Raw genomic sequence first — 16,352 nt, 5'->3', positions numbered from 1 at the left:
TGGAGCCGGAGCAGCATCAGCGGATGGAGAAGACCAGCGCGGGCGTCCTCGGAGTGGAGAGTAACAGAGCAGGAGCCGCTGAGGACACCGCACAAAATGGCGGACGCTCTGAGAGCGGTAGCGCTGGGGAGGCGCTGCTGGTGGCTGCTGTTGCTGCAGAGGACAAGGTCCCCACAAACCTCAGCATCAATAGCAGCAGCCAGCGCAGGAGCAGCATCTCGACGGCAAATGAACAGCAGCAGCAGCCGCCCAGCGGTGTGCTCGGGGGGCCGCCCCCTCTCCCTAAGCCCTCAGAAGACCAGCAGCCTGTTAGGAAGAACTTTCACATCCCCAGGAAGAGCAGAGAAAAGAAAGGTTGTTCCTTCCCTTCCCCTCCCTTTCCTGCCTCGCTCCCCTCTCCATCCTATTCATCAGGCAGCTCTCGGACACCTCACACGGCTGCATGCAAACAAACCCTGCGCTGTGGAGGAGGCTCTGCTGGCTCGCACCCGCGAGGCTGCTGAGGAGCCGATTTTAGTATCAGGATGTTACATTCTTTTCCTACCCCTCCTCTTTTCTTTCTCACTTTTATTTTGTCACGAGGATGAAACAAAACCAAAACCAAAGCTCGGCTTGAATTTCAGACCTCTGCTTTAGAAGGAGGAGAAGCTGGATGCCATCACGGTGGGCTTGAGTTGATCTCGGCTCTGCTTCTGGAGGTGCATTGGCATGTAGAGAAGATGTTTCTTTGGGACACCGACATCAGCGAAGATGGTTCGCTTTGCTCTTCCCCGACCTCCTCCCTGCAGGAGAAGGGTGTAATCCTAGTTAGGATAGACGAAACAAACCCAGCAAAGTTGTCCTTCATTGATGATATGCAGAAGACTGTTCTTATCTGGTGAAAGTTCTTTGCAGGGAGAAAGGGAGCGTCCCACGTTCTCGTGCCTCGCTTTGGAAGCGTTCTGCTTCCAAGTGTCCAGGGTTTGGTTTTTTTTGTTTCTGAGTAGCTCTTCCTCTAAAAGCCTGTGGTATTTCTTGCTTTTCACAGGACTCCACTGGTTTCTGCTTGTTTTTGTTAAGTGGAGTTGAAGACATGTCTGATTTCCTTCCTGAAATTTATCTTAGTTCTTGCCCTTTTGCAATATGGAGTCAGTAACTTAGTACATATCACAAAAATACTTGTTTAAATAGGCTTCTTGTTCTTCAGAGAAGAGGGTAACATCTTAACTTCTTGAAATGCTTTCTTCTGTAAGGAAGAGATGAAGGTAGGTTTATTTCATTATCCAGTCTTTTGTCTCCAGTAATAGACTATTTCTTTTTGGTAGTAATGACCCCTTTTTCTTCCTGGTCTTTCCCATTGCCACCCCACTCTGGGGTGATACAAGTCTGGCAGAGATTCATTGTAAAAAGAAATGGGTTGATTTGGAAAAAAAAAAGTCTTTTATAATTCATCTGACAGAAAAATACCTGGATGTAACTTGATGCCTCATGAACAATCGAAGTGTCTTGTGTGCCACACCCAAGTGTGGTTACACCCAAGTGTGGTTTGAATGTATTTCAGAAATGTTTAGTACTTAACCAACGCTATCTGAAGTTCCACTTTAGCATTTGGTTCCAGTGTGAATGAAGACCTGCAAAATTCCTTCTTAGGTCATTTAATTCATCATTTGCCTATGCTGAGCCATCTGCAGTGTGCAAAAAGTTTTGGATTGTGTAGTTCAAACCTCGGGCTTCTGTGGCCTCTAAGGTAGAAGAGGAAGCCATTCTTATCTTACTTCAAAAACTGACTTGCTAATGTCAAAGTCATTTGAGCCATTCTCACCCTTTTTCCTTTCAGCCTGCAGAAAGGCTCTCAGGTATTTTGATCATGCTGATGTCTTGGAGCTTCCGAAGCTCTCAGAGCAGACCCTGCTCCATTCAGCCCACCGTGCTTGTGGGTTTACAGCTGTGAGTGTTGTTCACACGGCATGGACTGCCAAACTGCAGTTTGAGGACAGCTAAATTGCTATTGGGATTTGTATTGTCTTTGGAAAATGATGCAATTCAGTCAGTTCTGCAGCTGCTCTGGAAGATCAGCACTGGATCATCTGATGCCATAGGTAGTGGCTCTTGCAGCATCCTTATTGCTAGTGCTTAAATACATCTTGTTAAATTGCAAAATAATCTGAATGGCACCAGTTCCTCTCAGAAGAGCTCTCTTGGCTTGGTTCTAAAGCCCAGCATGAAGCAATACATATGGAAGCTTCCTACATCATTCCCTGCCTTGCAATTGTCCTTGTTCTGCTTTTTAAACCACCATGTCTTTCCCGGACATGCCGTCCTGAGACACAGCTGCTGCCTTGATTGTGAAGGCTTAGCTGCTATATACAGAGTACGATCACCTTGTCGGAGGTGTTTGTTTGGAGGTGGGTTTTTTGGTGGATTTTTAAGTGTTTTTAAACACCGAAATTTGTTTCAGCAACAATTTTTGGTAGTGAAGAAATTAAAAATGGAATCTGGAAAGCACAAATGTAAGAGAAAATTTAAGCTTAAGCTTCCAAAATGTAAGAGAAATAGCCTAGAAAATTTAGGCTTTAGCTGCTTATTTATCTTCTTCAGAATTTATCTTCCCTCTTGGAGACTTAGGTAGGGGCTGAAAGTCAACAGAAATCCTTTGTAATCTGAAGGAAAGATACCTCTTAACAGCTGTGATCAGTTTGCACAGAGAATTCTTCTGATTTTCTCATTCTTTTTGCTGGCATAGGAATTCAGGAAACAAATGAAAGAAAAGTTGGCTGCAACATTATTTTTTTAAGGTGTGCCTGCGTTTGTCTTCCTCCTTAGAAGTTCCTTGGAGGTTTGTTTTCTTGGTACATGGAGTTTAGCAATGGTGTTATGCTCTCTTGAGCAGCTTAGCTGTCATTTACCTTCAGGCCTTTCCTGGCCTCTTCTAATTCAGTTGTCTGATCTTCACAGGTTTCCAAGTTTGCTTGGAACTTGAGAGGTCCTTGATAGGATTACGAAAGCAAATTTTAAGGATAAATCAGTGTAAGAGCACTTTTAACTTGCTGAATGAGTGATCCCCTCACCAAAGGATAATTCCACCAGTGATGCTGACATTGCAGCCAGTGCCTTTAAGAGGTTGCTTGTTGATTAAAGCTGGAGTTTCTTTCTGGAGTCTGTCAAAGTAGCAAATGCCTGCTGTTTCTCAGGCTGAGGGGGTGAAAAAGGCCTTGCTTTTACCCATGAAACTGCAATACCTGCATGAAGGTCTAGGTTGTCCCTTTTCTAATTCATCGTTTTGCCTTGTCTTTTGTCTTCTGATTTTCCCTTTCTTTGGTAGAGAGGTTCATCTGCTGTTTGCTCCACGATATTTCTAGGTGGAGAACTCTCTCAGTCCCTGAACTTGGTAACTATTTAGGCCTATTGAGAGCACAAGACATTTTGGGCTGAAAAAGTCCTAAAGGTAAAAATGTCACAGTTCATTAACACCACAGATTTTTTGTCTTAGTCTTCAAGAATGAAGACTGAAAGAAATTGAGACTTAAAAGGGTGGAGCTTAACGGAGCTTTTGTAGCAGGAGGGCTTATGTGTCAGCAATGCCAGCATTCTGCCAACTTAGCTGATAGGAAAATCATTAATTTACTTACCTTCCCTTCAAACTTTGTTCAGGATTGCTCAAGGAGATGGCTCTGTCTTCACATTCTGACTTAAAGCAACCAAAGCCAGGAACTCCAATCTCAGCTTTCTGAAGCTGAAACATCAGACAGCTGTGAAAGAAAAGTAGAGCCTCTCGGGCATGACATACATCCAAACATCCAGTCCAGTCCCTGTCCCTTGACTAGTCCTTATTAGCTAAACTCAATTTCCACCTAAAAATAATTACATACTTTCCAGTGCCCTGGGTAGACGCTGAACAAACCCAGTATTTATTTACTTGTTTTTACCTGTGCTGAACAAGCCAGCAAACCCCAGAACAATTGACTTGTGTTATAAGGATGCTGCAGGTTAGTCCTTACTTTAATTAGTGTTTAATTAACCCAGGGCAGTAAAGGTGCAGTGTACCTCCATCAGCTGTGTACAGCAGGCCTGGAAGATGTGTGTGTGCGCATGGCTGCTCTTTGAAGTGATGGAGGACTGGGGATGAGCTCAGCAATTCCGTGGTTTGCCTGGAGGCACAGGCCGTGGTGGCTGCTGTACAAGGTCTAGTTTAGTACTTCTCGGTTTTATTTTAGCTTTTTCTTGTTTCTGCACTCCTTGCTTGAATTAAGGTACAGGCCCTGCTGTGGCGACATTGACATTTCAGACCATCACTGTCCTTGAACACCTCAGTTCAGGTGGGGAACTGAAAAGTATTGCCTGGCTACTCATCTCCCTGGGGTAGTGTTTCATGTTTTGATTGAGAACATGTAGTCTGCAGTGCCTCAAGTTCTGGAAGAAAAAACTGCAACAATCTTTATAAAAATTTTTTTCTGTTTTCCATAATTGAATGATTAGGTAGGCCCTTTCCATAAATGTGTTGAGCACTAAGTGTATACGAGTTTATGCAGATTCTCCCTACCAGGAGAGTAGCGTGACTTGCTGGTTTAGGGCAAGTCTGTCTCAGCTTGCCCCCCAGGGCTTTCCACAGAGCTGAAGATGTTTAAACACAAAGAGGAGCATGGTTGGTAATATTTGTGTGTGTGACAGGATCTTAATTAATGTAATAATGTGCCTCTTCCTAGATTTGCATCTGGGAAAGTAGGTGAGACTTTATGCCTGCCTGTGGTGGCTCTTTCTAGCTCACCCTGCAGTGCTTTCCACTTGTTTGGGCTCCAGATGGAAGCGAGAGACTCATTTTTACTGAGCTTGTGTCCTGGGGGAAGGAGGGAGAAGGGCTAAGGTACAGTAAACACTGGTAAGAAAACAGGAAATTTGGTCAAGCGGCTGGCACAGATAACCTTCTGCCTTAACTGGTTGTTTTGAGGAGCTGGCAGTGCGTGAACCCCAGATCAGTCTGCCAGGGCGTTGGTGTTGTAGTGTCCAAGGGATGTTTGGGGCTGGGGTGGAACAGGGGGGGCTTTCCCAGGGCGTGTGTACCTGCAGCAGGCTTGTTTTCTGTTCTATCATAAACATTTATCTCTTCAGTACAAGAGAGAAGCAATTCAGTCCCAGCAATACCAAGTTGAGAATTCCATTCACTCTCAATTCTTCTTCCATTTTGCAGTCAGCTTTTGAAAAATGAAGGTGTGGTTACTGAAAAGGATGTTACATAAGTATGGTTTCTAAATCACTTTCATAATTTCCGCTCTTAAAAAAAAAATTGCTTTCTCATTGTTGGTGGTGTTGGAATCCTTGCTTGATTTCAGTTTGCAGATGTGGTGTTGCCTTCTAAAGTGTGCAGCTTTTACTAAATAGCACAGAACAGTTTGGTTTTCATTAGGAACATTTGTTTTATATTGAGGCTTATGCAGTAAATCTTTTCTGCAAACGAGGGAAAGTAGATTTGCTGCCTAAATCTACTGCCATATTACTTAATGAAATTGGAAGATATACTCTAAAGATTGAATTAAATTTAATTTGTTGTTAGACTCATGGTAGGTTGCTTTTTTGTTGTTTTTGTCTTTGTTTTTTTGGGTTTTTTTGGTGAGATTAGTACTATTGTTGTTCCTAACTGTTATAACTACAGTAAAAATTGTGCACTTTTGGTGGGGGTTTTGAAAGTTACTCTGAGGATAAAAACCACTTCTTGTGTTGTGCTAGTTCAGTTCCCCCAGAGATGTTATTTTCCTGGCCACTGCTCTCAAAATCTTCACTGCCATCCTCTGCTGGGTCCCCCCGGGTTGCTTCTCTGATCACTTTGTCACCTTGGCACCCAAACACAGATGAGGAGCTCAGGGACATGGCTGCTTCCCTGTGGGAACTCGGGTAGAGGTTTGCCCAGGAGGGAATTTGTACAGCAGCACATGAAAAAGCAGGTATAGTAAGGGATAACATCATCAAGCATGAACACAGGCAGTGGGGTCCTGGTATTTTTAGTAATAGGAGCTTATTTGTCTTCTTTAAATAGGATTGGTTTTCTTCATATTTAGCTTAATTGCCATAAGCAAACAAACACAAAACCTCATAATAGTTCTGAAGTGGGGCCAAGCTATGAAACTCTTGTTGGGGTTTTTATTAGGACAATTTGTTCCTACTTCTTAATTAAAGGAGTTAATTAGTAAATTACAGTTCTGAAAGTTTAATTACAGTGTTTTGCAGTACATATTAGATGTTTTTCAAGGGGTAAATTCAGACTTGAGGTGCTTCCCTTACAAACTTCTGAGAACTAGTAGCTGTTCAAGAGCAATATTAAAAAAACACAATTGTGATTTTTAAAAGATGCTATCATTCTAGGAAATTTTAAGATAAACTTTTTAAAGTGTATATTTGCCAAGTATTCTAGGTGTTTCGTGTTTGTAATTGAATCACAAACCATTTATTTTCATGCATAAACTGTCAGTGAACTGGAAACTTTTGGATGTTTTCACGTGTATATCGGCGCCAATTATTTTATTTCTTCTCTTTTATAGCACTCTTTCAACCAGTACTTCCAGAGTCTCGAGAATTTGAGGAGATTATAAACATCCTGCATTCTTCCTACTTGGATCCAAATTCAGTGTCCAATTTTAAATACAAGAGAGCCAGCTTAGTTCATAGTGAACTGTTGGAAAAGGAAGTGAGTATATTTGTGGCTTCTACTTCTCAATAAGGTACCAGTCAAATGCCAGTGCTTCTCAATCTAGAGGCAGAGACCTGGGCATTATTTTCAGTTTTGTAGTTGGTCTTTAATTGCAAACTCACATCCTCAGAAATGAAAGCAACTATTTTTCAGGCAAGTTTATTACTGCGTAGTTTTCAACTTTTGCCTGCCAGGTACCCCAAGAAGACTAAAAGAAAAACTGTATTTGGCACCACTTGTCTGTGTGTTTTTAGCTGTCAAAAATTTTCTTGATTTTTATTACGGTATTTTAATAACCCAGAAATTTGTTTTAATGTCTTTACAGGGCTGATGTTTCCTGTGAAAATTAAGATTAAAATATGTGCCTGATAGAAGTTTCCATAATCTCTGTAGTTTTGTTGTTTTCCAAGAAGTACTTTAACTAAAGTTGATCTAGTAATTGGAGCACCTTGGTTGAAGCTCCTCTGTTGTGCCTTTTGTGGTGTCTCTTAAATCCAACCTTGGCTTGTTCTCATCACTCTCAAATGAAGTTTTCATTCCCAATGCCAAAGCTTCACATACGAAGCTTTTCAATTCGTTTGCTGTGATTATAATCTTGAAGTTATGAAGTAAACTGAAGCTTTTTCTGATATTACATTAATTATTCATGGTTACAACTGAGAAATATTGGTAAAAACCACCTCAGCAGCAGTGAGGTGCATCTGCAAAAATGTTTGTACAGTATAAGAAATCTATCTCCTAAAAAGAGAAAAAGTCTTATTTCTGGAGTTTCAAAGATGATATGGGAGGCATTGGGCTGGATGGTTCTAGCCAGTTCTGCTACAAAGATTAAATGAAACTGTTACTGCACAGGTTTGTTTGAGGAGTGTCTCTTAAAAAAAACCAAATACTTGGTCAGATTAAGCCAGTTAGATTTCCCACAGGTATAATGTTCTTGAAATCTAATTATAGCATCCAGTGATTTAATTTGGATTATCTTTTGATTATTTATGTACACTTGCATCTGCTAACATAGCTGGGGCTTTAAAACACTGACACTTGAGTGTGGCAGCAGCAGTGTGTGTGTGTCTGTGCTGAGAGCTTTGTGTGTGAACAGTTCACAGAGAAACGCAGGGAGCTGAAGCGGGACGGGCGCCCGGAGAAGGAGCTCTCGGAGAGTTACGCCTTCCTCATGGTGGATCGCTGCCAGGTGAGACTGAGCCCTGCAGGGGAAATGCTTTCTTCAGCATTAGGAGCTTTTGGGCCTTTGGGTTTTTCAGAATGTTTTTTTTGACACAATCTTAAAGTTACTTTTGCAAAATTCAGCACTGGATGATGTAGAAGGATGGGAAGGGGATCTGTCACCATTTAAATCCTCTATTCCCTGCTACTGTAGGTACTCCATTTACATGACTCTGTGTCTTCTCTGGTTTAGGCTCTGTGTTATAAATAGAAGGATAGATTTTCTGGATGACATGTGAGTTTTTATTTGGTTTGTGTTTGGATTTTTTTTTTAATGGAGGAATAATTTATGCTTTCATTGCATTTGGGTTTTGGTGTTTTTTTCTTCTTTTTTTGCATCAACAGGGTAACCTGTAATATTACAAAATGGACATTGTCTTCTCTATCTCTTCTTTGATCACATACTTTTAATCAAAGTGATGGAAAGGTGATTTCTGTGCTTTGTATGCTATTATAGAGTTGGGATTTCTTAAGCATGCAATCATTTGACAGGTATACTTCTGTTTTAAATATTAAAATTTTCTGTATTAAAGGCAAGTAATATTCATAAAGAGTGTTTAAGGTATAGAGAGGGTGTGGTTTTTTAAGATACAGGTGAGTCTCTGTAGCTGTTCCATACCAGAGTTCAACTTACACAGTTTAATAGTTTTATAGAGAATTCAGACTAGTCTTGCCTCTGTTTGTAAGGGTTGGGGTTTTGTTTAAATCTCAATTTATATTCTGTAATTGTAATTTCTCACTGTTTGTTCTGTTCATATCCTGGCTTTCCTAACAGACTTGCTTAAAAAACTCTGTTCTCTTTAGATCCAGAGCATATGTGAAAAGGGGCTGCAGGTTGGCCACTCCAAAATCACAATTCTCGGCAGCCCTTCCATGGGTAATTATCTTTAATTAGAAGTGCTCGTTATTCAGTAGCAGTTGGCAGATAATGTGATGCAGTTGTCTCAACTTTCAGTCTTTTTTGTATCACTAACTGCAGCAGTGTCACAGCAAGATGTTTTTAGCAAAGGAAATAGACCTCAGAACATTATTTCATAGCTGTTTTTGAGTAGTTCAGTTAAATTCCCTTTCCAAAGGGGACACTGAATTCTCATTTGGCTTTAAGTCAAACCACTATCCCATGTCTTTCCAGTAAACCTGGGGGGCCAAAGAGCTAATGCAGTGTGTGGCTGGCTGCCTCTGTGTTTGTTTGTAGGTATGTGCATTCACAGATACCTCATGGACACAGTAGCTCAGCTCAGTTTTGATGTAGATAGAACTAAAATTCTTGAATCGACAAATCCAGAAGAGCATAGATAAATTGGAGACTTAGAAGAGTCAGAAGGTGTTAAAGAGTTTTGAGAGTGCAAGACAGTAAGTTCCTTTTGCAAAGCTTTTCAAATAGAAAATAAGGAACTAATTTTGTCATCCTGTGTGAGAGGAACATGGTACAGAGGTATCATGAATATTGAAAGCAGAAAATATGAAAGAATGTAGAGGTGAATATTGAAAGCAGAAATAGGTGAGAGGTGGAGAACAAAGCTTTATGAGAATGTGAGTTTTTACTGTTTAGCTGGTAAAGGGTCTGGAGCAATATGCTCAAGCAGTTAAATACAGACTTGGAATGAGAGGAACCTAAGCCAAATGGATGTTTTTTAGGGTATCTGAATTCAGTTACAGTTCTTTGATCTGAGGTAGTCAGCCAGACCAACAGATGACAGCCTGTGTTTGAGGCTGTAAAATCTATGAAATAACTAAGTACAGAAAAGCACAAAATTATTTTACCTTTGCACTTGAGTGTCAATTGTATCTTTATTCTTTTGTGTGCATTGAGCTTTAATCCCATGTAAGACTTTTTCAATCTCTAATAATGTTTTAACATTCAGCATAATGTATTTTGGTTTCTTTTTATACTCTTCTCAGGTGTATATATCTCCAAGTATGCTGATTTATTGCAGCCTAATCCTCTAGAATCTGGAGCAACTGGAGATGTGATTGTTTTTAAAATAATAAAGGTAATTTTATCTTGCTATTCTTGAAGGATTACATTGCTTACTGGTAACACATAGGTGGTTTTAATCTAACTTACTTTTAATTTGTGCAGTCATCTGTGTATAGAGAAACTAGACCTCTACTAGATTTAAAATCCAGTATTGATATTAAGCTTAAATAAATCATAATAAATTGTTATATAAGGCAAAAATATGTTGGTTTTTTTTGAAAGTATGAAAATAATGTACTTCCAGAAGTAGCTTTCTTAATGGCTTGTTTTATTTTCTCTGCTCTTACTTTGTGTGGTACTTGAAGCAATTTGTCAGTTTCCAGGACAAAGCTCCTGCTGATAATTCTTCTGCTTTATTACAGGGAAAAATGAAAAGCATATATGACTACAGTGGTATGAAAGCAATGGAATCAGCTGTCAAGAGTGTGTTGGATCCCACCCCAAACCACGAGTGTCACATTTCAAAGAATGCAGTTAAAGTCACCTCCTTGCTGGCTTACCGAGCCTACGAGCTCACTCAGGTACAGCTGGGCCTGTGTCACCTTCTTCCAGAAAACTTTACAAACAGAACTTCTGAATGATGAGAGAAAATCACTGGGGATAGAACAGCCCCTGAGCTTCCCTGTGAAGCTGCAGCTGGGTGTGTGCAGCAGTCCACAGGTGCAGCATTAGAAATCCCAGAACAGCATGGCAGCCTCTGCTGTTCCCATGGTGTGATCCTGGACCTCAGGAGAAGCTCTCCCTCACATTAGGGGGGAGAGGGAATAGGAAAAAACTGGGGAATGTACATGGAACTGGAATGGAGGCTGGAAGAGAGGACTTTGGTTTTTTTGTGGTTTGTTTTGTTTTTTTTTTTTTGGTGGTGGTTTTTTGTTTTTGTTTTCTGCTTATTCCCCTTTCCAGATTCTCAGGTTTGGAGATGATGAGGGAAGACAGAATGAAGTCAGTTCCAAGACTTATGTTCTGCCAGGTGTTCTATCTCTTACTGCAACAATCTGTTGCAGTCAGATTATTCTACCAAGTCTGCAGATTTCAGGATTCTTGCTTGAAAGCATTCTCTTCAATATTAACTTCTTTTGTCTTCTGTAAATCAGTGAAATAGATGGCTAAAAAATGAATGTATTTTTTCATTTCTCATTTCAAATTTGCCTAAATTAACATTTTATATTGGTGATTGAGCTAAGGATAGACTCCAAAACTCATTGCAATATTTACTTTCCTCTGAATTTTTTTGTTTTTTATTAGTTAATCCCTTCTCTCACCAAAAATACTTTCAAGTAAATTTTGCATTTCAATAATGATTTATTCTTGATTCACTCCTGAAGGTACTGTCGATATCTAAGTGGTTAATAAAGGAAGGAGAAGATTTAAAAAACTATCTTAATTTATTGTATTCTCTAGTACATATGAGAGGAGCATTTAAAAACTTCTTTATTTTAAATACCAGCATTCAAAGAAATTAATGATTTAACATTGTCCCTTCTTTTTCGCAGTACTACTTTTATGAATATGGCTTTGATGAGATCAGGCAAAGACCAAGACATGTTTGTCCTTTCGCTGTTGTTTCATTTACTTATAAAGATGACATGGTACAAGGACCAAAATTTGTGCCCCCATCAAGGTAAGCTAGGAAATGAGTTGTGGAAAATCTGCATGTAGCAGGAAGAATTCATAGCTCTGGGCAGTAGCTTAGAATTTATGTAAATGAACAGTGCTGAAGTGAATGAATGTGTCACAGGGACTTAGTATAATAATTACACTTTTTGATGCAAAGCAAGAGGTGCTAGAATTGGTTTTATGCAGCAGGGTGGCCCCTGTGGGAAGCAGTTTCGCTGCTCTTCCCACCTGCTTGCCTTTTGCCCGGGTGAAATCCACAAATACTGAGGGGTTTTACCTAACTGGGGAAATTTATGGACATAAAAACGTTCACAGCATTATCTTGCTTGGTACTCTAAAATAATACTCTGTGTATTTTGTCTCTGAGCCCTTCACTGGTATCTGCTGGTGGAGAGAATATGTAGATGGCCAGTTGATCACAGATCCACTGTGATACCTGTGCTGATGGGAAGATGTCCAGGTGTGGGGACTGTACTATGAAATGCTAAAAGCAGTTATCAAGGTATCTAAAACAGTACAAGATGCTGCAGCATGGTAGATTGAGGTTAGAGTGGGAATTACCAGTCTTCCTATTTTGTTAGACTGATAAACTATTCTTAATGTAAAATTCAATGGTCAGAATTCTCTGTTCCAGCCTAGTCATTCTGTCTCTTCCTTTGTTTAGAGCAAACACCTTCCACACAGATAGAAGTACAGGTAAGAATGAATTCCATTTTTTGGTTTTATGATACAGACTGGGAAGGTTTTGATGATTTTCCCCTGTAGTTTTATATTTGACCAGTTTAGTTAGGCTGAGTGTATACGTGAATTTTATCCTGAACCATGCTAGTTGCTGATACTGGATGATCAAACAGACCCCTTAATATGTATATTCTTTTATCAGAATGAACCATAAGTGTACAAAGTCAACAGTCTTTTTTCCCTCTTTTCCTACTTAGAGTGTAGTAGGAACTGATCTTCAGTTCCTGAATCTCTTGTTCAATGGCACTTCAAATAATATGATTCTCTGTCATGCTTTGTTTTGAACCTCATTCAAGCAAAGTTAATATGTATGAAAGTGGTTGACAGTTAAGGTAAGGAAAGAGGATATAATTCCTCAGAAATTAGCATCAAGGGTGTGCTTATACTGACAGGTGTAGGTAACAAACCAACCTCCTTTACTCTGCTCAGAGCAGATCAAAACATAACAGGGTTGATAACACCATTTCTGTTGCCTTTTAACATTATTGTCTGGTGTTGAATGAAATTTTCCCTATACTGATTTTGGAGATTCAGCAGCCTCTTCTTTCAGTCATAGCTAGCAAGTGGTTTCACTTAGTCTTCCTTTCTCCATCTTAATTTAGAGAAACCTAACGTTACATTGTGGAGAGGACAGCTTTGGAATAAAGGCAAACTTGTGTGCCATGTTTCCCTAAAATCAGGAGCACGACCTTTCCTTCCATGCAAGCTGTGAGTATTGCCATTTAGATAGTAAGTTTAAAATACTGCTCTATCAAAACTCTTTTGAGTACAAACTGGTGAGTTTTGGATATATTCAGATGAAAATCTGAAATACTGATGAAGTGCCTTAAATACATCAAACAGGAGTCGAGTCATGTATGTCCAGAACTTTCTTGAGCTCAGGCAGACAGCTGTCAGCATCTCTTTGCTGTTTGGTGTTCTGTTGTTTGTGGGTATGTTGGGTTTTTTTCCATTCAAGTGACACACACTCCTCTGCAGGAATAAACACCCCTGGCTCATGAGATAGTCCAAAGAAATTATTCTTAAGGGCATGTATTTACTGCTTCTTATTTTATCAGTGAGTGTAGGAATATAGAAGGTAAAAAAAGAGGTCTTTATTTTTTTATCTCCCCCCGCTTCTTCTCCAGTTCTGAGAAGCTTGAGGTTGAAAAAGTTATAAGCATTGATCATTTGAAGAAAAAAATTTCACCAGCATTGTTCTTGAAAGAAACTTACCAAGAAAGAAAAGAAGGTAAATTGTTCTCATTTAATTTCTTTAAATTCAGAATTTTCAAGTTTTCTGAATTACAATTTTGTTTCTTTTTTTCTTACACTCTCTTTCTCCCCTTGTGTCCTATCAGTGTGGAAGAATGGCGTGTACTGTAGCCTGTATGAAGTTGTGGAGAAGTCCCGTTCTGGGAGTCACTTAGAGGGTTTACTTCAAAAACTAGAGAAAGAGAAACTTGTGAGTGCAACAGATTTGACTATTCCTATTTTTAACAATAATTTTACTAGTTAGTAGTTTCAGGCATACTACAAGATCCACAGTCTCACTGGAATTCCTTAGCTGACATACTCTTAAGTATCAGGGCACTTCTCTGCCCAAGACAGAATTATCTTGCAGTCAAGAAGAGTATTCATGGTGAGCAAATGTCTTTGAAGCAGTTTGCTCTTTTTGCTTGAAAACAGGTCCTTGTGAAACCACTTGTGGACAGAGGATTTCTTATTCTTCTTTCTCCTTGGCAGATGATGTCCCCTTATGGTAAGCATACTCTGGGTTTGTGTTTGAGTTGGGTTTGTTGTTTTGGCTTTTTTAGGGGTGTGAGTTTTTGAGTACTAGGTTGAATTTGGGTGGTTCTCTCCTTTTTTAGTGTTTTTATTGTTTTGTGTTCTAGACCACCAGACTGGACGGTCCCGCATGCTTCATGCATTGTTTCTGTTTCCAGAGTCTAGGGGTGTCATTAACTCAGGTAGGTTTGCTCACTGTTGTGTGCAGGTTTATTTAAACAGAGGTGATATTCTGTTAAAGATTTTGTAGTATTCAGTCAGTGTGAACTAAGAGTAACAGCTTGCATTGGTTATGGCCATGGTATTAGTGTTTAGAAATACTTGTTTCTTCACAAAAGCAAATGTTGCACGTTGTAGGTTCATTTGCTCATATTTGAGAAGGTAAAACTTGTTGAAATTTCTTGATGTAGCATCCCTGGCTTCTGAAGTACTTCTTCATGGTCATTCCAAACTGTGTTTCACCCAGTGTGTATTAACATAGAGTATTGCTGACTAGTCATCATCTATTTATAGCTTCATGGTTTGATTTTAATTGTGGATTCCCTTTTCTCCTTTTGGCAGCACAAAAAAATGGTCCATATGGAACACAGAAAAATTCACCTACCACGGTTTTGCACAAGAAAAAGGAAATCGTTCCAGAATTCACAAAGTTGGTTCAATCTCTGCATTTTGCTTTGTACCGGGCCCGCAAACGCAGCGGTGTAGATTACAATGCTGTTGTGGAAAACTACATTTATGAATACTTCAGAAAACTCTACCATGGCCCTGGAAGAGGTAGAGAATTTGTATTTCATGAGTACTCAACACATCTGGATGACAAAAAATTTCTGTACCCTGCCCCGAAAGACAAAGGTCACCATGGCACGTGCTTACAGAACTATGTGTTCAGTTGTGAGGCCTATCAGCTCCCTGTCTCCAGAGCTAAGGAACTGCTGGACAGAAATCGGAAACCTCAGCGCTTCAGCCCCAGCTCAGATTATGAAGCCGCTGCTGCCAAAAAAAGAGTGTCTCGTTCTGGAGATGATGATACTGAAAGACTCAAGGATCTTATTAACTTGATCCAGTGTAGAAAGAAAAATGTAGGTGGAGATTCTGATTTTGAAGACCCCAGAATTAGGAGTGGTCTGAAAAGAAAGCTGGAAGAGCAGTCTGGAAATATGCAGAAATACCTAAAAACGAGTGACTCTTCAGAGAATATTCGTCAGTGCGAAGGTAAGAAAGTCTTTGTTTAGAGTTCTTCTTTAAACATTGTTATTCAGAGCATATTTAACACTTAATCATCATAGATTGAGTATCTTTTTGCATGCTGTAGCAATTTAATGCACAGATCTCATTGGCCTGAGATCTGTCAATAGAGATAAAGTTTATTTTTTGCAGGTTTCCACTTCTTAGGAGATAAGTTAAGGGGAATTTTCCTGGAAGTTGCTTTTGTTTAGCCTCTTTGGAAAGAAAGCAGACTTTTAAAGAGTTTACTTGCCCGTGGAGCTGTCCAAAGACTTTCTGATACAGAACACTTAGCAGACTTGATACTGTCTTTTGCAGAGTTTTACTTTGCTGTAATACTTTGTGTCCACTACCCTATTTCATACCAAAGAAGTTCAGTTTGAAGAGAAGAAGCATAGTTCAGTTTTGAAATAGCCAGTAATGTGTGTAGTGAGACAAAGGAAACAACTTAATAAGATTAAATTCATTATCTACATCCAAACCTCAGAGAAGTATCACAGATACCTTCTGACTTAAGGTCTGCCAGAAAAAACCCTTTGATTTCTGTTTCCCTGACCATTTTCTCAAGGCAACTATAGAAGCCTCCTGCAAAAGGGGGAAAGGGAACGGGGTGACACAAAGAAGAGGGGATTTCCATCAAGCACCAGTCGCTCTGGTGTGTGTGAATCGCTGGAAGATGAAGTGGCTGATCTTAGTTGTCCTCTTGAGGGGACAGAAGATACTGACTGGCATGTAGGGATGAAGGAGGGAAAGGGTGGATTTGTGGTTGGGATTCCTGCTTGGTGTATTCTGTGGACCTTCAAAGGTCTTTTGACATTGATTAATGGTGTGATAATATGTGATAAAAGCATGTCTACATTTTTGTTAAAATAAGTGTGTGTACATACAAACTGATGCTAAAGATCGAGACTGCGGGTACGTGGCAGATGTTTGTGGGGAGATCTGGTTTTGTTCTTATTTTAAGACCGACTAATGGATTCCTTTTCTGCTCCTCACCCTCTTCTAAGGTGGCAGCACCCTGGATTCACCCCACTGTGTGTTCTCAATGAATCCTGACCACAGTGGCCACGAGGGTGACTTCAGGCAGGACGTGTCGGACGCTGCAGCCGACCCGGAGGGGCTCGTGCGGGCACCGCTGGAGAC

General features: G+C 40.1%; 1 protein-coding gene across 1 annotated transcript in view; it reads left to right on the top strand.

Annotated features, from left to right (window-relative positions):
• TASOR (transcription activation suppressor) overlaps positions 1 to 16,352 on the top strand; it is a 28,300-nt gene that overhangs the window by 4,320 nt on the left and 7,628 nt on the right. The window contains 15 exon segments of the mRNA XM_031058247.1: positions 6 to 354; positions 6,510 to 6,655; positions 7,755 to 7,847; positions 8,684 to 8,756; positions 9,782 to 9,873; positions 10,223 to 10,381; positions 11,354 to 11,481; positions 12,142 to 12,173; positions 12,821 to 12,926; positions 13,346 to 13,449; positions 13,559 to 13,662; positions 13,887 to 13,959; positions 14,093 to 14,167; positions 14,547 to 15,197; positions 16,217 to 16,351. Coding sequence (XP_030914107.1) covers positions 6 to 354; positions 6,510 to 6,655; positions 7,755 to 7,847; positions 8,684 to 8,756; positions 9,782 to 9,873; positions 10,223 to 10,381; positions 11,354 to 11,481; positions 12,142 to 12,173; positions 12,821 to 12,926; positions 13,346 to 13,449; positions 13,559 to 13,662; positions 13,887 to 13,959; positions 14,093 to 14,167; positions 14,547 to 15,197; positions 16,217 to 16,351 — 2,320 coding nt within the window.

Source organism: Geospiza fortis, unplaced genomic scaffold (assembly GCF_000277835.1).
Source record: "Geospiza fortis unplaced genomic scaffold, GeoFor_1.0 scaffold78, whole genome shotgun sequence".
NCBI classification, from domain to species: Eukaryota; Metazoa; Chordata; class Aves; order Passeriformes; family Thraupidae; genus Geospiza; species Geospiza fortis.
The sequence above is the reverse complement of the archived record's forward strand: the minus strand, read 5'-3'. Positions and strand labels throughout refer to the sequence as shown.